Source organism: Chanodichthys erythropterus, chromosome 12, assembly GCF_024489055.1.
Source record: "Chanodichthys erythropterus isolate Z2021 chromosome 12, ASM2448905v1, whole genome shotgun sequence".
Classification (NCBI taxonomy): domain Eukaryota; kingdom Metazoa; phylum Chordata; class Actinopteri; order Cypriniformes; family Xenocyprididae; genus Chanodichthys; species Chanodichthys erythropterus.
Window position 1 is genome coordinate 45,965,355 of NC_090232.1, and position 23,686 is coordinate 45,989,040.

The 23,686-nt window shown below is 35.7% G+C and overlaps 1 protein-coding gene across 1 annotated transcript in view; it reads left to right on the plus strand.

Moving 5' to 3' along the window:
- The window catches only part of LOC137032392 (putative adhesion G protein-coupled receptor E4P), a 31,008-nt gene extending 7,577 nt beyond the window's left edge, over nucleotides 1-23,431 (plus strand). Inside the window, exons 2-13 of the mRNA XM_067404148.1 lie at nucleotides 2,965-3,299; nucleotides 13,148-13,219; nucleotides 13,340-13,538; nucleotides 14,507-14,623; nucleotides 14,778-14,959; nucleotides 15,069-15,230; nucleotides 15,306-15,512; nucleotides 17,726-17,958; nucleotides 18,142-18,208; nucleotides 18,293-18,384; nucleotides 18,464-18,626; nucleotides 23,372-23,431. Of these exons, the coding sequence (XP_067260249.1) occupies nucleotides 2,965-3,299; nucleotides 13,148-13,219; nucleotides 13,340-13,538; nucleotides 14,507-14,623; nucleotides 14,778-14,959; nucleotides 15,069-15,230; nucleotides 15,306-15,512; nucleotides 17,726-17,958; nucleotides 18,142-18,208; nucleotides 18,293-18,384; nucleotides 18,464-18,626; nucleotides 23,372-23,431 (1,889 nt within the window). The remainder of the gene's footprint in view (nucleotides 1-2,964; nucleotides 3,300-13,147; nucleotides 13,220-13,339; nucleotides 13,539-14,506; nucleotides 14,624-14,777; nucleotides 14,960-15,068; nucleotides 15,231-15,305; nucleotides 15,513-17,725; nucleotides 17,959-18,141; nucleotides 18,209-18,292; nucleotides 18,385-18,463; nucleotides 18,627-23,371) is intronic.
- Nucleotides 23,432-23,686: the final 255 nt, after the last annotated feature.

Below are 23,686 nucleotides of genomic sequence, written 5' to 3' on the forward strand. Positions count from 1 at the left end.
ATAAAAAATAAAATACTGTTAAAAAAAATATACAAAAGGTACAATAGTCCATAGTGCAATCCGTGCCATTGAGCAAGAGCAGCTGCTCCACTTCACCAAAAGAGAGAGGTAACGTTAACCACTATGAGAGCAACGCAGGTTTACCTTCAGTTTCGTTTTTAATAATTCGTTTTGGCTTCTTTAGCTACATGGTTGTATATGCTTATGGGTCTCGTTAATAAAAAGGGTCGCGCTAAAAAAAATGTTTGTTGGTGCGGTGTGAATTGGCCTTTTAAGATGCCCTCGATAGCTGTAGTGATCTCTGTTGCTTGGGCGACAGCTATTTTTTTGCATTTGTTTTCAGTTCTTCGCATAAGACAAAGGAGACGAGACTGCGTGTTTCCTCAGGAGTCTCTGGTTGATACAGAACATACAATACTGATGAATAAGCACGCAAACTGATTGCACTTTTTGTCTATATCATATAATGTACACGTATTTATGGACATAACCACAACAAAACATTACATTAATCAGGCATGCGGCAAAAAGACAAGTTAGTTGCCACCGGATTTGAATTTATGTTTTCAAATCAAAGCGGGTTTCAATAAAATATAAACAAGATTGTTGAAACTATTGTTGGAACTATCATAATGTAAAAAACATTAGCATTTTCATAGCGATTTTAACAAATCTTTTTTCGGAGAACATAACCGTATACATGAACACAAGATTAAAGGCAACATAAAACAAGTGATTATTTATTACTAAAATACTGTTTACCATAAAAAAAATACTTACATTTATGGGTCTCTCTCCTCGCTTGGTCAGCCATGTTGGAAATTTATCATACCCCTTCGTCTGAAGTGTGGTCCCGAAAAATCTTCGTTTGAAGGGCTACCTGGCCCTTCCCCCTACCCCTTCCCCTCCAACCAAATGAGAATTGGGACACCCCTACCCCTTCACGTGAACGCGCGAAACAAAGGGGAAGGGGAAAGGGGAAGGGGTAAGGGGTAGAATTGGGATTGGGCCTTAAAAATTGTGATTTTCTCCTTTGGTGATTCTGCTTGTTATCATCAGGTGTCTTCAATAATGGTCAATCATCACTCAATTTATCACTTCATTATCTCATTAACTTTAACACTGCTTCAGTTGGTGGAATAAAAAATATGGCAGGACTTTTACTTTCTACTTTATATTTTTACTTTTACTAATTTTACTTCTACTTTTACTCTATATTATGTTTTATTTAGCAAGCATGTAACCACTTATATCGTAGAAAGAAAAGCTATGCCATATGCTAAAACAAACAGAGAAAGAAAAGACTTAACCCCTTAACTGTCACGGTCCCACTGGCCGGACGCCTCCCAACCAGCACACCCATGGTTAACCCAGATGAAATGAACACTACTCAGTGTGAACACTACAGGCTGTTAAATGTAACACTGAATCGGTGTTGGAGTTAATGAGATAATTAGGTGATAACGAGCAGAATCACTGAAGGACAGAGAAACAACAAGAACTACGACTTCAGCCACAGCCTTCAATGAAATCAACTGAAGATAAAAAGACATTAAATCACTGAAGATCTGATTAAACATCTCCACAAACAGCATTACCAGCTTCACTTATTACTAACCAGACTGACATTATTTCTGACACACATTTACAAAAGTTGTTATTGAGAATTAACAGAAGTTTAGATGTTGATGATTTGTTGAAAATAATAGTTTTGTTTGATGTCACCATTATTGAAGTCAGTCTTTGTTTTAGTTGGCCACTTTTACTCTTGACTTTTGTGGCTGTTGTAGTTTTGTTATGGCAATAATGACAAGATAAATTATATTTACTTTATGATAAGAATATAATCATCATGTAGTGGCTTAATTCACTGATCTAATGACTGAGCTTTATATTAATAAAAAGTTAAGTTTGTATTAGATCTCTTCTAGAAAGACAATGATAAAATGGCTTTAATCAGAAAATCTGATTGAGTTTTAAAGCACATTGTACACTAAACTCCTCAGGCAAAACTTCCTCACACACAGAGACATCTACAATCAGTGTATGAATCTCAACAATGGTGACATGCTTCATGCCACAATGCATTCTGGGTGCATCATGCAAAACTCATCCATGGACCCCAGAATGCATTGCAGCATTAAGCATGTGACCATTGTTGAGATTCATACGCTGATTCTTGATGTATGTTTGTGAGTAAATTTCACTGTAGTTTAAAGTGCTTAGTGCACAATCTGTTTTAAAACTCATTCAGGTTTTCTGATTAGAACTCTGTTGGAGCTTTACACATTACTATAATTCACCCTTTATCTGTAAAGATTTATGTTTATTGTATTAGCAATGAACTCTGATCTAGCACAAAATCTCAAGACTGTGTCGTACTTCACACCTTTTGATAACACATTAAATAGATACAGTTACAAACATTTTGGACTTTATGTCAATCATGTGATTTAGGTAATGTAAGTGTATTTTCTAATGTGTAGCCTGTGTAATTATTTCAGCAACAAGGGTGATTTGAAACATGTACCTTGCATTGTTTGCTATTGAAAAAAAAACCTGATTGTTAAAAGTATTAAACTGAAAGAAAATCATACTGTTGTTTCAGAGATTAAACCAAAATGTCTTATTACATATCACAATGATCTTGTGTTTTGCAATGATTATGTAGAATGAAAATTTGTACAACTAGAATGAAAGCATGAGATCAGGTTTTGAAAGAAGGACCAGCACCATTACAAGTGTGATCAGTTTGGTTTGGATTTTTGTACTAAGAGTTTTGAAAATATACTTGTGAAAATAGTACCAAAGCAAAAAACAAAACAAAAACAAAAAAAAAAAAACTGTAAGCTGCACTTCTGGATACATTTTATTAATAATACACATTAACAATTTATTAATAATATTAATAATACACATAACATTTTCAGAAACATTAATTTCTTGAAACATTGTCATTAACAGCTAATCTCTCTGACCCCTGCTACAACTACACTGTCCTGGACAATCCATGGAGATCCATCAGTAATACAGATAACTCCAGGTGTGACCAGTCTGTCTCCTGGAGCGGCTGGTATCGTCTCTTCATGAATGGCCTGAGTGCTGATATCTTAGACACGTGTATCAGTCAGTGTCACTGTGGCACTCAAGTCCCACTGTGGATGCGTGGTGGACACCCAACAGTTGTGGATGGAGTCGTCACTCGAGATATGTGTGGTTCAGCTTTTGGCTGTTGTGATAACCCATCAAATCCCATTAGAGTTAAAGCCTGTCCAAGCAATTATTATGTCTATGAGCTGGTTAGACCATCTTTCTGCAATTCAGGATACTGCACAGGTAATTATATCTACATGAGCTCTCAACATACTGTATTGTCTTTTCACAAATGTTTTTATTTCTGTTCATTAAACACTACTAGTTCAAGCTTTTTTTTTTTGCAAACACAGACATCAAGAGTCAGCCTGTGAATCTCAACAACGGTGACAAGCAACATATTCTGATCAACAGATCAACTCTGAACATCAGAAAACAAGCTACTAAAAAGTCACATAAAATTTGCAAATAAATAAATAAAGAGAATAAAAAAAAATTACTAAGACAGTTAAACTCATAATTTATTCATGCAGCAATGCATGATGGGAGCCATGGATGAATTTTGATTGGTGGCTCCCAGAATGCACTGCAACATGCTTTATTATTCTCACCACTGTTGAGATTCACAGGCTGATTCTTGATGTCTGTCTCCAAATGAGTAAGTCTTTGAATTAATGATGAGAAGTTAAAGTCATTTTAGTGACTCAGACTTTTGAGTCTCGTTCAACAAAATGAACAAATCTTTTTTTGAGTCGTTTTGTTCATTTTAGTAAAATGCAATTAAAATGTTACGTGTTACTTCCCCAACACATCTACTACTTATGCAAACATTGATTCCACTACAAACAATACAAAACTACAATGCTATAAGATTCAGAAATGATTAATTAATTCTTTACCTGGGTCTTCAGTTTATGACAAGCTGATTAAGCTCACCTCACCTCTTGTCTGACAAGGCTTCGGGTTTAAGTCATTCCTTAATGACGTGACAGGCAGTCCCATGCTAAACCAATGCAGTCTGAGCCGGTAAGAGAATTGATTAGTTCATCTCATGAGTCTTTCGGGTTTTGAGTCGTTCCTTAATCACGTGACAGACCCATACGCTATTTCTGACATTTCTGTCACTGTTTTTGTTACTGTTTCTTGAGGATCTGTGGTGTGTTATTATAAATAAATAAAGCCCTGTTATAAATAAAGTATTGATTAATTTATCTTTTTGACTGTCTATCTGTAAATAAACACTAGGCTATATAATAATATAATAATCCAAGCCTACAATACAAAGTATTTATAGCCTAGTTTGTTCATTTTTACCCCAATTTTGAGTTTGCTGTTATAATAATTGCTTTTCCTAGGCAGAATTGACATATTAGTCTAATATATGTATAAGAAGATTGCTCAAAAAGGACATAATGACATAAATTAAAACCAAATAACATTTTGAATTTGAATTATTAATGTTAGCTTAAGACATCAAGGTTATGATAACTTCAGCTTTAACAGTTGTAACACAAACTCAAACAAAACTGGAGAGTTAACGTTATTTACTAATAAATATAATGTGCTTGGGTCACACAGCATAGCGTATGGGTCTGTCACGTGATTAAGGAAGGACTCAAAAACCCGAAAGACTCATAAAAAGAACTAATCAATTCTCTTTCCGGCTCAGAATGCATTGGTCGCGTATGGGTCTGTCACGTGATTAAGGAAGGACTCAAAACCCGAAAGACTCATGAAATGAACTAATCAATTGAATCATCAGGTGAACTACTTCTAACAGTACAGAACCTGTAGAATATTGCACATGCGCGACTGTACGAATCACCCCCCGAGACGACTCGTTCTTCCCGAGTCACATTAAAGATTTGTTCAAAATGAACGAATCGTTCAAGAACGACACATCACTACTTTAAATGAGAACGACTTTTGAGAAATTAAATTGAATGGTGTGTTTGTGGATTATATTGTAGTGATGGGAAGTTCGGTTCTTTCGGACAGTTCGATTCAATAAACCGGTTGAAAAAACTGGCTCACCGGTTCTTTTACGCTCTGACGTAATGACGTCATCCGTAATGACGTTGTCTATCGCGGGCCGGGTTGAAAAAACAAGTGATTCAAATATAAAGTTAGTAATCATAACATCAGTCAACTAAAACATTATAATCTGAAGCGTTTCTTACAATTTACTTTTGCATCTAAAGCATCCAAACACATATACAGGCAGTGATGTGTAAACAAAGTTTTACAGTTATAAAGTGAATAAATTAGTCTTCATCAGCGCAGAAACCATGATCCTCTTACATTATGATTAAATAAACTTACGTTTCGCCAGATTGGCCCCTCATTCGAGTCCTCTCATAGCATCAGTTGTCCTAGTTAGCCGGTGCTGTGATGTTACTGTTGGGTAGCTTCAGATCACAAGCTGAATCACGCATGTGCAGTATCATCAGCTCACCGGTTCTCAAATCTGACACGTCCGAAAGAAGCGGTTCTTCGGTTGTGTACTGATGATCCGAAAACCGTTGCAACCGATTCTACTCGAGAACGAGATTGAGATTCGAGAACCGCGAGAGCGATTCAAAAGGAGTCGCCAGTTTGCACTCGCTGTAGTTTGATTACGTCATTTTTTATCTTTATATCACCTTGTTTAGAAATTAAAGCTGTCCATGGATTATTTATGAAACAAATAAATGTTTAGTTTGATAAATCTAATTGTTTTCAAACTTTAAAAAAAAAAAAAAACTTGAAAGCACAACTGCACAACTTTTACTATATTGCTTTTTAAATAATATTAATATAGAAAAATGAATTTGTAGAACTATTTCTGAACATTAGTTTGATCTGTGTACAAAATATTATGTTCATGTTGGCATGTAGTTTATTATGTACAGTATTATGTACAGTATTGTATGCTATTAATCTGCTATGGTGTATTTGGAAAAGCACAATAAACTTTTTGTATTTTGAATTAAGTCATAAACATATTTTCAGTATGTTTTATATTATCACACTGTCCGATGTTCAACAAAACTTGACTAACATGCTTTTCGTTCTCTTGAAAAGTTAAACGCATGCGCAGTATCATCAGCTCACCGGTTCTCAAATCGGACACGTCCGAAAGTAGCGGTTCTCGGTTATGTACTGATGATCCGAAAACCGCTGCAACCGGTTCTTGACTCGAGAACGAGAATGGTGACAGGCCGTGTATGTTCGTGTGCGCCGCGCATGCGCACTCATATCAGCTGCTCTGCAGCTCGTGCTCATCATCAGTTCTCTCTTCACAGCAGGTTAAGTCACTGTACTGTTGGATTAACTGAATAACTCCGGGATGTTGGTTTATTTCGAGAGGTAGTGTCAGGCACGTCAAAAAGTGAGTATCTTTAGTAATTTGTGGATTCATGTTTGCTTACTGGAGATGCGAACTGTTTGGAACGATTCCGACCAATTTGGTGAACTGGTTCAACCGGTTCACTGAAAAGAACCGGTTAAAAAGAACGATTCGTTCGCGAACCGGACATCACTATTATATTGATAAAGCTGATCTTCTGCTGTAGAGTCACAGTTCTGCTGTAATCAATAATGTAAATCTAACTCAGAGATTGGGCTCTAAATGAGTTCAGTGATTCAGGTCAAATAATGATTATGTGAAAACATAACCAACACCATCTGACCATCTTTTTTCTTTGCGTGTCTGGCTTTTATAGCTTACTTACAGCAGTCAAAAAATCTAATGTTAAAAAATCAAGGGTCAAGAGCCCATCTAAAGCAAACCCTGATCTCCAACTTTCTATACAATATACAAATATACTCACATGTTGAGTTTAAACCTTAAATCTCATGCAGATAACTGTTAACTAACAACAGCACATGTGCAATTAAAATTAGCTAAGAGAATGTCATTGCATCAGCAACTACACAGTTACAGCCTTTATAGTCCCCCTGTAGTCAATTATTTTATCCCTTAAAAATCATCTTTGATCACCAGAATGACATATTTAAAAAAAAAAAAAAATCAAGCGAAAAAACTCTACAACCTTGCCTCATTTAATATACACAGATCAATGAATATGCAAATGAGCCCCGCCTCCACTCATGCCAGCTCTGAGAGTCTACTGTTGCTGCAGTGAGGATTTGTTGTTTGTGTTGTGGCTATACATGAAATAAATGCACCTCCTTGAATGAGCGCAACTTTCCAGCGTATTTACTTGAGCTTATCAGGTAGGCTAATATCTCTGGTTTGATCCATTCCAGTGGCGGCCAAAATCAGAATTTATAATGGACTGGACACGAGGACACACTGACTGAATATGCACGCGAATCACGGTCACACATTCAAAACAATATTGTTTTAGCTATGTTTTATAGTATTAAAGTATTTCGAATGACAAAAACATGAACTTTATTGAAGTAGGTTGTCACTTTACTTAGCGCGAGCCATCATAACATCGTAATAGACTCGTTATGTTGATAAATCTACACAATTTTTCATATCAACAGAAAATATACTGGGATAACCTGGCTTCTCTCATAGTTAGTCAAAGTTAATGATATGCTAAAGCCTGCCGGCACATTGTTGTGATTGGTTACAAGGTAGCCTGTGACGTCACAAACACCACCGATTTCAAACCGCGGGTTTTCGGTTTACTGCAGTTTCAAACATAAAATACTCAGCAATGGTCCTGACTTAGGAATTTGCACATGGTTTGTCTTAAAGCATATCAAAAACACCACATAGACATATAAACAACATTAAAATTGATTTTCACCACAGGGGGTCTTTAAATAAAGCAACATGCAGCAGAACAGTGTTTTTCAGCTCATCATTGACTAAAGCACAGGCTCTACTCTCCAGCACAATGGTGACCACAAAACTCAGACAACAAAAAAACATTTAAATCCCAACAGAACATTAAACACCAACATATTGTGCAAAAACACATAAAATACCACTTCAGTTCAACATTTACTCTACTAATCAATTATTGAGTTTTCAGACCCCTTTTGCAACTTTTTTCCAAGGAAACCATTGTGACAAATATACTTGTTAACCTGATCTAGCTTCTGAGACCCCTCGGTACTACCGCACAAGCACAAGATTTTGCTTGCTTTCACCTCTATCTCTGCATCTGCTATTCAGTGAGTGGCTGTGGAGAAGCAGCGCATTCAGTTGAGGATGTCAGAGAACAAATAAAATTGATACTGTTGCTTGTAATCTGAGTGATCATTTCATGTGTACATATAACAGCCAAAGAAACAATAATGTTAATAATCAAGGGTCAAGAGCACAATTAAAGCAAACACTGACCTCCATCATGGTAATGACAAATGAAACAAAACAACACCTAAACTTCTGTTAATTCTCAATAAGAGCTTCTGTAGATGTGTGACAGACATAAAGTCAATCTGGTTAGTAATAAGTGTTTCATTTATTTTATTTATTTGCATTTGTCAATTCATTGATATTCATCATTATTTATTTATTGTTTTATTTATTTTCAGTTGTTAACATCAGTGCCACAATTTCAACAGTCACACCAGAGACGACCTCAGCTGGTAATGTAGTCTGATGTTTCTTCTGTTGGATTGTGTTTTGACTGAATGTTTGTGGATCTGTACAATTGAACAGATGTGTGTGAGTGGGTTTGTGTGTGTGCAATGTGCAGTTGCAGATCATTGCAAACAATCAGAGGTGGAGATTCCAGGGGTCAGAAAGTAAAAGTCCTGCCATATTTTCATTCCACCCACTGAAGCATTAATGAGATAATTAAGTGATTAATTGAGTGATGATTGCCCATTATTGAAGACACCTGATGATAAAAAGCAGAATCACCAAAGGAGAAAATCACAATTTTTAAGTTACCATCATCGAGGTCAGGGTTTGTTTTAGTTGAGCTCTTGATCCTTGACTTTTTAGTATTAGATTTTGTTTGGGCAGTTTTAACTGCATTAAAACCAAACAGACAAGCAAAGTTAAAAGATAATCAGGTGTTGTTGGTTATGATTTTACATAATCATTGTATTTTACATAATATTGTATAAGCTGATCTTCTGCAGAATCACAGTTCTGCTGTAATCAATAATGTAAATCTAACTCAGAGATTGGGCTCTAAATGAGTTCAGTGATTCAGATCAAATAATGATTTTGAGAAAACATAACCAACAACACCTGATCATCTTTTCTCTTTGCTTGTCTGGTTAGTTTTAATGCAGTTAAAACTGCCCAAAGAAATTCTAATACTAAAAAGTCAAGGGTCAAGAGCTCAACTAAAACAAACCCTGACCTCGATGATGGTAACTTTAAAATAGTGATTTTCTCCTTTGGTGATTCTGCTTGTTATCATCAGGTGTCTTCAATAATGGTCAGTCATCATTCAATTAATCGCTTAATTATCTCATTAATGCTTCAGTGGATGAGATAAAAATATGGCAGGACTTTTACTTTCTGACCCCTGGAATGTCCACCTCTGACAGTAATGTTAAATAATCAAGGGTCAAGAGCACAATTAAAGCAAACACTGACCTCCATCATGGTAATGTAAAATGAAACAAAACAACACCTAAACTTCTGTTAATTCTCAATAAGAGCTTCTGTAGATGTGTGACAGACATAAAGTCAATATGGTTAGTAATAAGTGTTTATTTTATTTATATGCATTTGTCAATTCATTGATATTCATCATTATTTATTTATTGTTTTATTTATTTTCAGTTGTTAACATCAGTGCCACAATTTCAACAGTCACACCAGAGATGACCACAGCTGGTAATGTAGTCTGATGTTTTTTCTGTTGGATTGTGTTTTGACTGAATGTTTGTGGATCTGTAGAATTGAACAGATGTGTGTGGGTGTGTTTGTGTATGTGCAATGTGCAGTTGCAGATCATTGCAAACAATTTACACGTCTGCACACAAGCTACTGAATATTATATAGATTCAGATTGTATGTCCATATATGGAAAAAAAGAGGCATTCTCTCCCACATTTATGGTCGGAAAATATCATTTTATTTTTGATCGTTGCTTTCTTTAATTCTGACTGCTGCTGATCTACTAATATTGTTTAACAGTGATTTCTTACTGATAGTTTTATGGGCTGGAAATAAGAGTTTTGATCCTAATGGAGCAACATTATAACAGTCTTAAATTGAGACACTGACGTTCACTCTGGACTAACTTCAAAATAATAAAACACTACAAATGGATACAAGGACTTTATGAGATTATATTCCAAAGTTTTGTCTGACCCTGCTGAATATTCATTCGCAGATTGTCTTCATGCTGATTTCTGTCATTGCAGGTATAAATATAATACAGCAGAATGGATGCACCGTAAGTTGAGTTTCTGAAATTAAAGTTTTAGAGTTGAACTCACAGCTCCTATCAATAACCATGTTTCCATAATGTATTTTATGCAAATGTAGGGATATTGCATACATTTGCCGGGCTTTTTTACAGTATAATACTGGCAACACTGTTGCCAGTTATTTACTGTAATCTACAGTATGTTACTGTAAAGATACTATTCACTAAATTAAAACTCGTGTTACCTCATTTCATTTGTAGAAACCAACTGCCTCAGCCTGCCATTTAAATTTACAAACTAATTTTATTTATAAGCTAATAAAATATGCATATTATTGATATGAACTTATTTCTTTAAAGCTCAATAAACACATTTTAAATAAAAAGGTTTTCATTGCATCAGAAACTACACAGTCACCATCTGTTAAATAAAACAACATGCAGCATATCATCAATGTCTCTTGGTCTTCTCCTGAACTTAAGCACAGGCTCTACTCTTCAGCACGATGGTGACACACAAAACTCAATTTTACAGTAAACTACTGGCAACAGTGTTGCCAGTATGTAACTGTTTTTTAACTTAGAGTTTGTAACCGTTAAAATACATTTTGTGGGTGTGTCTTTTTATCTTACACCTTTAACCCTTTCAACCCCACAGGAACATCCTCTAGTGTCCACACTACAGAGAAAAAGTAACATTGATACTGTTGCAGTGAGATAATGAAGTTAATATTTAAGTGATCATTGAGCATTAATGATAAACACCTGCTGTTAACAAGCAGAACCACTGAAAAGAGGAACAAGAACAGAATAAATACGAGCAGAAACTACAACTATGAGCAGAAACTACAACTGTCTTCCAGCCATTACACATTATTACACTTATTACTGACCAGATTAACTTTATTTCTACAGAAGATCTTATTGAGAATTAACAAACGTTTAGATGTTCATGTTTTGTTGAAAATGTTTGGTTTGATGTCACTATTGAGGAGATCAGTGTTTGCTTTAGTTGAGCTCTTTACCCATGAGTTTTTACGTGCCAGTTTTTTTTTTTTTTCTTTTTTTTTCTCTCTTTCTGGCTGCTTAAACTGTTTTTGCAAGTCACATTTGTTATGGCAGAAAAAAATGTGGAGAAAAAAAAGGTTGAGAGCTATGTGTTGGTGAAGACCTAACCATCACATAGTCTCTTGATTCAGTGAATTCATACCATGTTTTATCTATTGTTACATTATTAACAGACTAATATTTTACATGATCACCACTGTGAAACTACAGCAAGAGCTCCAACAACAATCAGCTAAAAAGAGTTTATTTTTAAACACCATGATCAAAAAAACAGCTGAAGCATTATATAGACACACAGAAATCAAAAATCAGCACATCAATCTCAACAATGGTGGCAATAAAGCTGCATAATTTATTCATGCTGGGAGTTTTATTCAATGCTGGCATCCAGCATGCATTGCAACATTAACTTTTGGATGTCACCATTGTTGAGAGCATCATCACAACAGCCAAAAAACCTGATCAACTTTAAGCCTATTTTTTAGGCTTTTTCTTGCCATATCAAACATGTTTTATAAACACTCAGATAGAGCAGCTAGAGAAAAATAAACATAAAAGGGTCAAGAGCTCAACTAAAGCAGACACTTGTCAACCATGATGGTGACTTCAAACTTCAATACATTTTTATTTTCAATAAAACATCAACATCCATATCTGTTAATTCTCTACAAGAACTTCTGTACATGTATGAAAGAAATAATGTCAAACTGGTTTGTAAACTGGTTTGACACTCAGTGTGGCTGAAGTCAGTTGTAGTTCTTGTGTTTCTGCTCGTCTCTTCTCTTTTTACTGGATACTTGTTTCTCTGTTCTTCAGTGATTCTGCTTATCAGGTGTTCATCAGTGTCTGAATTCACTCTCTTCTTTTCATTCACTCTGTCAAGTGGACTATATTAGTGAACTAATGTAGGGAATAGTGAATGAGGGTATAGGGTGTGATTTAGAACACAGCCTCTGAGTGTCGACTTTGAGCGATGTTAACTCACAGTATATTCCTGTAGGCTATTTTCTCGAAAATGACAAAAATTACCCAGAATGCATTGTTTTCTACAGTATATTACTGTTTTAATGGAAAATGGTTTGTTACTGTCAGAATTTGGCTGTTTTTCTACAGCAAGGTCTAACAGTGTAAGGTTATGTGATTACTGAACTAATCAGTTTCATCACACACCATCTAAAATGTATTTTTAGTCATTCTAAAAAAAAAAAGCTGCCGTCAGAATGATTTGGTATAATTACCTCCCAGACCTGTTACACTCAATCATAATCATCAGGCATCCAAACAAAAGATGGCTGTTTTTATTATTGCGTTTCATGTCTTGCAGCAGCTTCCATTTCTATAACTGATGTTTCGTGCCAGTTTTCTGGAACTGGCAGTTTTGCTCTCTAGAATACATGGAATGAAAATAGTGATATTTTTATTTTTATTTTTTTGCTCAAGTTAAATTTGCAACTTTGGATTAGAAACAGCTAATTAGTCCAAAGAGTAGTGCAATAATTTTAGTTATGTGAAATATGAATGTGCTTTTCTGTTTATTTTTGATAGATGTGTGTTGTGTGTCTGTATAACATCACTGAAGGATCTTCACAGTGTTCTTCAGTACAGTAACAATACATGTTTGGTTCCCTGTTAATCTTGAAAAACATCAAAATCAACAAATACTGCTTTCACAATTGTGATTTCAGAGTCCGAACTGTTTCCAAAATCTACTTGAGCAGATCGAGAACATCTCTACATCTCAAGTGCTTTCTGTGACTGTAAGTCTTCAAGAGAAAATAATCAAATATTTGTCAGTTACAGACTGTAGTAGATAATAGATGAGTGACAAAACAGTAAAAACATTTACTGTGACTCTATTTATCTGATCAATATACTAGACTGTGACCAACATTTTGACTATGGCCTTCAACGCTTCAGAGAAGATTTTAGAGTCATCATCATCATCATCATCAGTCAGCCCAGCTGAACTCGCCTCCCAAGGAAACAGTATGTTAAAAACCAGCGAGAAACTCATCTCTACATTGGTGAAGCCGACAAACACAAGTGACAATGTCAGTTTTACTCTTGATGCTGTAGGTAAGTGGAAAAACAGTTATTAATAGGGCTGTCAAGCGATTTTTAATCTAATTAATCTCAAATTAATCGCAAATCAAATTTTGCTGACAAATTACTCTCAAAAGATCATTTAAAGTCATTATGTGTGAAGCATCAAATAGACATTACAAAAAGTAGCTTCAGCAAGAAATATTTTATTTGATTCAACATATAATTTATTACACATACTCTTTTGGACCATGAGGGTAAGTAAATCAAGACTGAATTTTAATTTTTGACAGGATTTGGACTGCAGTACCTATTTCGACAACTGGCTGTCAGTCCTACATACGGCACGTTTAAATCATTAGCTGTGTTCCAACTCAGTGGAACATCCTCTGAAAGTCCCATTTAAAGGCTGCATAAGTCACTGAGTCAGTCTCATTTAATAAAAGTAACTGTAATAAAACTAACTGTTATTCCTCATGATGTGTAAAATACTGTAATTTCTTTATTACTAATGGTTACATTTCTTAAATGATACAGACTCAATGATAATTACATAAATACCACAGAGTGACCTGATTCTCTGATCTCATTTAAAGTTTGATATCTTATCTTTGTGTTATTATCAAATACAGAAATCCTGCAACTTTACAGCATTAGACTCTGCACATAAAGGCTTGAACTTCTTTATAACTTAGACACAGACATCAAGAATTAGCGTATGAATCTCAACAATGGTGGCAATCAAACAGCATATTCAGGTAAACAGGGAACATCACAAAACAAGCTAGTAAAAAGTCACATCAGTAACATCAAAAATAAAAGAAAATAGTAATGAAAGAAATTACTAAGACATTTAAGCTCATAAATGATCCATGCCACAATTCATGCTGGGAACTATGGATGAGTTTTGATTGGTGCACCCAGAATAATAATAATAAAAAAAAGATAACTATTGTAAATAAATTAATATAGCACACAACTGCTTGTTTCTTTTTAATCAGAGGGACAAGTTTTCATGGTTGGACCAAATGTCGCCTTAGATAAAATCCCTCGACTTGACACAACAAATTCTTCTGTGGACATTGATCTCATTGGGATCGCCAAGAACAACAATGAAAGTATGTGAAATGTTTCTGTAGGATTAGAAAGAAATGTCATATCATTGTCACTAATCCACATTTGCTTATTATTATTATTATTATTATTATTTTTATTTTTATTGTTGTTGTTTTATCATAGTATTGCATGTAAGCTTCTGTTTCTGTCACACAGGATCAGCTGCTGTGGCTTTCATGAGCTTCAACACAATGGAGAATCTACTGAAGCCCGACTTCTTCAACACATCAAATGACACGATTAAAACCATGATGTCCACTGTGATCTCAGCTACTCTTCCCAAAACCACCAACACTAAACTCACCAAACCAGTCAACTTCACCCTCAAACACATCAGAGTGAGAGACTGAAATGTGCTTCTGTCCAACCTGAGAACTGATGAACATCTGAAAACATCTAATATTCAGTCTTGTAATATTTTCTTCATGTTCTTTCTTCTTTCTCCAGGAGTTCGACCCCAGCGGTTCTCTGTCCTGTGTGTACTGGAATATCAGCGAGTGGATTGTAGATGGTTGTTCTGTTTTAGAGACCAACAGCAGCTACACTGTGTGTTCCTGTGTCCATCTGTCGACATTCGCTCTCATCATGCAAACCAGCAGACCACCAGAGGTACGAGAACATTTATAGTGACCACTGAAGAACAGCACAGATTTGGCACTCATGTACTCTGACATGTTTTCTCAGAGCGACTCACTGCTGGAGCTGTTGAATTTGGTGTGTGTGATCGTGGGGCTGGTGTTCTTCAGTTTGGCCCTGTTGACCTTTGCCCTTTGTCAGTGGAGTCCTGGAGTGAATAATGTGGCTCGAATCAACATCTGCATCAGTCTTCTGCTGGCTCACCTTCTGTTCCTGCTCACACAACAGTTCCTGAGCCTCATACGCCCTCATCAGGTGAGAATGATGAAGGAGCCCTACAGCTCAGCACAGCCTCACTGAGAATCATCATAACCGTCTCTAGAGGTGTAAAGTCCAGGGGACAGAAAGTATAAATCATGCCATATTTTTTTATTCCACCCACTGAAGCAGTGTTAAAGTTAATGAAATAATTGAGCGATTAATTGCATGATGATTGACCATTAATGAAGACACCTTTTATTAACAAACAGAACCATTAAAGGAGAAAATCACAATTTTAAATCACCACCATTGCCTTTCCAATTTTATTTGGGCTATCGTAACTAAATGAATCTTTCTTTTAGACACACAGACATCAATAATCAGCCTGTGAATCTCAACAGGGGTGACTATCAAAAATTCTGAGAGCCAGCAATCAAAACTCATCCATGGCTCCCATCATGCATTGCTGCATGAATAAATTATGAGCTGAATTGTCTTAGTAATTTCCTTTATTCTCACTATTTTATTTTGTTCTGTTTATGTGACTTTTTAGTAGCTTGTTTTCTAATGTTCAGAGTTGATCTGTTGATCAGAATATGTTACTTATCACCACTGTTGTGATTCACAGGCTGATTCTTGATGTCTGTGTGTGCCTATATATATATATATATATACATATATACATATATTTATACATATATATATATATACATATATATACATATACATATATATACATATACATATACATATACATATATATATATATATACATATACATATATATACATATACATATATATACATATATATATACATATACATATATATATATACATATACATATATACATATACATATATATATATACATATACATATATATATATACATATACATATATATATATACATATATATATATATATACATATATATATATATATATATATACATACACATATATATATATATATATATATATATATATATATATATATATATATATATATATATATATATATATATATATATATATATATATATATATATATATATATATATATATATATATATTTATTTATTTATATTTATTTTTTTATCAGAACAACTTTTGAGAAATCCTTCAGATTATATTGATAAAGCTGGTCTTCTGTTGTAGAATCACAGTGCTGCTGTAATCGATAATGTAAATCTAACATAACCAACATCTCCTGACCATCTTTTCTCTTCGCTTGTCTGGCTGTTACAGTTCAGTTACAGCAGCCCAAACAAGATCTAATATTAAAAAGTCAAGGGTCAAGAGCTCAACTAAAGCAAACACTGCTCTCCATGATGGTGACTTAAATTGTGATGTTCTCCTTTGGTGATTCTGCTTGTTAATAGCAGGTATCTTCAATAATATTCACTCTTCAGTTAATTACTGACTTAATTATTTCATTAACTTTAAGGCCTGTTTCACACTGCAAGCGTAAGCGGCGCGTGAGCAGTGCATATTGTTTTTGGCGTGCATGTTAACCAACGGATGCATTCACACAGGCAGCAGGAGCGTCGCATAAGCAGCAATGAAGCAGGGGTTTCGGTGCAGAGTCTATTTTTGCTGCGCTGCTGACGCTCAATTAAAGCAAAAGCACACTTTTGATGGACAAAATAAATATAATTTCACGCAAAAAGTGTTCAAAATACACAGAATAAGCATGTATAATGTGTTTTAACAAGAATTTGAGTATGATAGAAAAGAAAATTAAGAATCAAAAATAATTATAGAAGATTTGCTCATTTAAACTTGTTTTTAATTATTCAGTTTGGGTTAAAGTATGGTGTATTATAAAAAAACTAAAGTAAACTAGCCAGAAAATACGATATATAAACATTAATTTAGTTATTACACAGAGATATAGGCTGCAACATACCCAAATCAAACCCGAGTTTGCTGTCTTGTAAACATGTGCACGCAGCAGATGATGTAAAGCACAAAGCTTACCTCATTTGTGTGCAGCAATGGTTGACACAAGGCTTTTATTTATTTATTTTTATTTATTTATGTATTTACGTTTATATGAGAATGTTGTACTGCTTGAATGTTGTACTTGAATGTTCTGCTAGGTTATCATCAGGTGTCTTCATAAATGGTCAATCATTTATCACTTAAATATCCCATTAACTTTAACACTGCTTCGGTGGGTGGAATAAAAAATATGGCAGGACTTTTACTTTATGACCCCTTCTACTTTTCTGGACCCCTCTGACTGTCTCTCTTGGTCTCCAGGTGTTGTGTGCCGTGATATCAGGTGTGCTGCACTTCCTCTTTCTCTCCAGCTTTGTGTGGATGTTCATTGAAGCTGTGCTGCTCTTCATCTGTGTGAAGAACCTATCACAGATCAGCTCCAAAAAGAGGGAGGTGCTTAGCAGTGGATTCCTGTGTTTGATTGGATATATGGTTGCTCTGGTTGTGGCGGGCGTGTCTGTCGGGCTGCTTCCTGAAGGCTACGGCAGCGAACAGTGAGTTGGTGTTTAAAATTAATTTGATTAGAAGGAAATCAATCAGCTTGGCGTTTTAATGAGATTTCTTCTATCTGATAAAAGTACATTTTTACACACACTGTATAAACACAAGATTAAAAAGACCAGAAATAGTATTTTTGACAATTTCATCTAATTCTTATTGTGTTTTCCTCTAAACAGATGCTGGATTAAAATGGATAAAGGTTTCATCTGGAGTTTTCTTGGTCCTGTTTGTGTCATACTAGCAGTAAACACATTTCATATTTCTCATTATTTTAATTTATATTAAAGGGAAAACAAGGTTATTAATTATTCATTTTCTTCTTTTCAGGTAAACATGATTCTCTTCATCAACATCACCATCAGGCTGAACTCAACTCTCAAAAATCTGAATGCTGAAGTTTCACAGATGAAACAAACCAAGTAACAAACATTCAGATTTAAACCCTGCAGAAAATATTTAATAAATAAAGACACATTAACTCTCTCTGTTTCTCTGCAGGACTATGACATTTAAAACACTGGCTCAGTTTGTGGTTCTTGGTTGCCCCTGGATTCTGGGTTTCTTCATTTATGGCAGGAGGGAGCTGGAGATCCTCTTCGTGATCTTGAACTCCCAGCAGGGAACCTTCATCTTCCTGGTCTATTGTGTCCTCAATAATGAGGTCAGATATCACTCAGTTTACCACTATATTTTATGTCAAAACTGAATATGAAAGACTATCACAGTTGTTTCTGGAGGTCATGTTCTTATTTTGGCAGGCCGTGTCTTTCATAGAGAATTGTCAGAGGCAGTTGTTTAATCTGTTTCTATTATTTTGTTTCTTTCCTGTGACGGAATGTTGAAATGAGCCAAAAATATTGAAACTCCAACTGTCAAAATTTCAAACAGACACAGAATGCCTTTGTACTGCTGTCTGTCTGACTACCAGGGGCGTAGCACCAAATTTTGGGCCCTGGGTACAAACCATCTTGCTGGGCCCCTGTACCAAATACCATAGTGATACCAATGGGTGGGGTATTGCATTTTTATCATAAAAACACTTAAAATGTAAACAAAATAAGCCACACTCTGATTAATATATTTTTGTTTCATTGTCAAAAGTACTACTAACTTGCTAAAATATCCTTTATTGTCACAATACCCTTTTTAAAGTGTAGGCTAAGTACAAGTTAATTGCTGATTATTTGTCTGTTTAAAATAAATGCAGACTATAGAATCACAGGGTACACTAACCGCCAAACTAGACATTCAGTCTTTGAATTACGTTTTAAAATAAGTCATTTTCAATCATTAAGATGTGCATTAAACTGAGAACAATCCTGTACTTAATGTAAGAGCGTGCGCGAGCTAATTTGCATAACAATGCGGTAAAATAGGCGCTAACGATCTGTGTTTTCGCGGGTGTTATTTTGACAATGGAGGGAAATATACAGTGTTTTCATGTAAAGTTCTGACTCTGGGGAGAACTGCCGCAGAAAAGGAGACAAGCTGCGCAGGCTCCGCCTCCGTCTGCTTCTCACTCCGTTATTTACTCAGAAATATTGTTTGCTCGCTATGTAGGGTGTGATACTATAAAGTATTGGTATATTATTCAAATAGAGTACGAACATAAATGTATGCTATTCTACCTGGAGTAGATATTTATGTTAAAACAATGTCAATGCTCGATGATGCATTTGTAGCTCACCTTTCTTTTCAAAAACCTGAGTGAGCAACTGCTTGCCCTCATTTGCCTTTCTCTCTTTAATCTTCTTTTCTTTTCGTTTTTGAGCCCCTGATTTTCCTTTCTTAAGGAAAGACATGACTCTTCCCCTGTCTTCCTAGTTCATATCACGGCTAACTCCAGCTCCTGTCTCATTAACTGATTCACGAATCACCGCAGGTCCGCAGAAGCACCTGAACTGCGGGTCGTACCATTTACATTGATTCGAGAGGGGTGGTGGGGCCCTGCACAGCATGAAAATGACTTTTTTTTATACCAAACCAGTGCCTAACTACAAGTTTAGTTTTGCACAGCAACTTTTTTATTTGTAAATAAATGCTATACAAATGTTAGTGCATGTATATGTATGTATAGAAAACTGACTTCTAAGGGCCCCCCCCTGCCTCGGGCCCTGGGTACTCGGTACCCTTTACCCCCCCAGTCCGACGCCCCTGCTGACTACATCCCAGATAGCAACATTGTGTCGGCACAGATCTGGCCCACATCTGGCACATGTGGCATGATAATCTGGCCCACATGCTGCAATGAATTACAGTCCTTATGTCGGCCACTTCTGTTTGCCAGATCTGAGCCACAAGCAGGCCACAGCAATGCCACATATCAGCCAAGAGCAAAGAAATAAACCCAAACTGGACCTTATCTGAACCACAAAATCTGTGTATATTAAATATAGAGTCATCTCAGCCTTAATAAGCCTGTTATCAAGCAGAATCACTGAAAGAAGAGAACAGAAAAAGAGACAAGCAGAAACACAAGAACTACAACTGACTGCAGCCACAGCCTTAGATGAAATCAACTGAAGATAAAAGACATTAAATATCTCAAGATCTGATCAAACAACTCCACAAACAGCATTACCAGCTTCACGTATTACTAACCAGATTGACTTTATTTATGTTAGACATCTACAAAAGTTGTTATTGAGAATTAACAGAGGGTTAACTGTAATGTTTCATTTGAAGTCACCATAATGGTGATTAGTGTTTCATTAGTTGGGCTCTTTATACATTTGCCTTTTCTAGCTGTTGTGGCAGTGTGTTTGAGTGAGAAATAAATTTGCAAGAACAAAAAAAAAAAAAAAAAATTCAGATTTTTTTGTGGCCTGCTGTCATTTGAATTTAAATTTTTTTTAATGTTATTAATACTTTTACGTTATAAACAACACATTACTACAATATGAGTTCCTGTAATAATCAGAACATTTTAACAGATATGAGCACCAAAAAGACATGGAGAGACAGACATCAAGAATCAGCTTATGAATCTCAACAATGGTGACAATCAAAATTGGGATGCATGCTTGGGTACCAGCATAGCAGAAACACCCAGCATGCATTGCAGCATGGTGGCGCTTTTGAGTGTAACCATTGTTGAGATTCATAAGCTGATTAGTGGGGAGGGGAGAGAACAACCAATAAAACACACTCATTATACACAATAATAAATATTAATATATGAGCATGGAGAAAATGTCCCAAGCACAAGGGAGAAATGCAAAAGAATATTTAAAATGGCTAATAATACTTTATTCACGTTTATGAGCCCTGCGGTCTCATGATAAATGACACATAATTTAACAGAGACAGAATAAAGACATAGTTTAATCAGAATAATTGTGTTGTCGTGTTCAGATACACGTATCAGTGTCCAGTTTGCACATATATTTCATTTGAAGAAGACTTGATATAATATTTTTCATGTGTTCGTATTCAAACTTCAGTCCTGACCGCATCGCGGACAAAACACAAACAACACATGTGCTGCTGTGCTGAGGGAAACATACACACCCGTACCCGAACACTGAGGTGAATGAACAGCACGTTTGTGACATTTGAATTCTCTTCTGTAATGCGATCTCATGCGAACATATTTTCCATTTGTGCTGGTAGCTTACAGCTAAACAATCCACATGCACCCAAACTTCTGCTCTGGTCGCGTCGTAGAGAAATGCATTTTTGATGTAGCACTGAGGAAACAAACACAACTATACGAACCGTGTCTCTGAATGACAACATAGACAGAGGCAAGAGAAGTGATACTTCCTCATGCATAATACCGTAATTATAATCTTATGCATACTACAGCGCAGTGATTGGATTGAATGTGCTTTTTCTCATGAATAAATACAGAAATTGTTGACGTCAGCAGTACACGATGACGTCAGATTTTGTGACGGTGCTCCGACTTTGCTTTTCATAAGGGAAGACAGAAATCGCTCTGAAAAATGGAAAAAACTGTAATGCTGTTTGTGGAGTTGTTTAATCAGTTCTTGAGAGAGACTGTGGCTGAAGTCTGTTATAGTTCTTGTATTTCTGCTCGTCTCTTTTTCTGTTCTCTTCTTTACTTCAGTGATTCTGCTTTTAAACAGGCTTATTAAGGCTGAGATGACTCTATATTTGATATACACAGATTTTGTGGCTCAGATAAGGTGAAGTTCTGGTTTATTTCTTTGTTCTTGGCTGACATGTGGCATTGCTGTGGCCTGCTTGTGGCTCAGATCTGGCAAACAGAAGCAGCCCACACAAGGACCGTAATTCATTGCAGCATGTGGGCCAGATCTGGGCTGACACAATGTTGCCATGTGAGATCCCAGCTAACAGAATTTTGTTATAAGAACATCCTCCAAACATTCAGTGTTGGTTCTGGGAACGTAAAAAATGTCCAGTTTTCTTGAAGTTAGAGGAACGTTGTTTAAAGAAAGAGAGATAAGAACACAAACTACAACTTTCTTCAGCCACAGCCTTAGATGAACTGAAGACAAAAGACATTAAATCTCTGAAGATCTGATTCAACAACTCCACAAACAGCATTACCAGCTTCACTTATTACTAACCAGACTGACTTTATTTCTGTCACACGTCTACAGAAGATCTTACTGAGAATTAACAGAAGTTTAGATGTTCATGATTGGTTGAAAATGTTTCGTTTGAGTTTACCATCATGGAGATCAGTGTTTGCTTTAGTTGAGCTTAAATTAACAAAACACTCATCATTTTCAGTAATTTAACTAAACACACTAACACAGTCGACGGAGGCGTGGTGTTTTGTTTATGGTTGTACAGCCTGTTCCACACTGAGTGCGTTCATTGTGTGTTGCCATGGTCACTCATTATAAGCGTTTTTGGGCTTGTTGTCTAAGATTGTCTCATAAAGCGAACAGGTTTCTTGAGTTATTAAAGTGAGCTGACATGAATCGCAATATTTTCGTCTTATTTTCAGCATAAAGCTTTTGGATTTATTTAGGTTTATTATGGGCTTTATTATCGGTTCTGTACACACTGCATAGAATTTCTGTAAATGCGGTCACTGCCTGTATTTTTCAGGAGTTAATTTGGTTTGTCGAATGCGGCTGTCACACCTGTATTTTACTGAACTGTGTGTGTACAGAACAAGATTAACACTAAAAGGTGAACTGACAACCGAATTTAGCTGCTGTGTGTACGTGGTGAAAGTCTCTTAACACATTTTATTACCTGTTTATTATAATTCCACTATGATTGATGAGTTTCAGAGGTTAAATTGGTGCTTGTCCAGCTTATTTTTAACCACTTCTCTTTTTTTTTCTGTGCTTCTAATATGTAAAGCTAATTTGAAACAATTACCAATTGTAAAAAGCGCTATATAAATAAATTTGACTTGACTTGACTAATGATTTCAGCTCCTCTCGTTTCATTCTTGTACAGATCAGACAGCAGTACATGAAGTTCTTCAAATGTCTTTGCTGTGGACGCAAACAACACTGAGGACTACAGCATCATCTTCAGGAAATAGAAAGTACTGCTCAAATGCCATTAATATAGAGGTGAAGTTGTCATGATCCCATTCTGTATTTCCCTGACTCATGGTTAAGGACTTTTATGTTGAAGTTTTTCTGTTCAATTGTTTCTGTGTTCAATTCCTCTGTTTAGTTCCTTGTTGCCCTTGTTCCTTATAGAGAGTATGCATTGACATCACTTTCCCGCAGGAACACGCTCCCTCAGCTGGACTAAGTGGCAAAA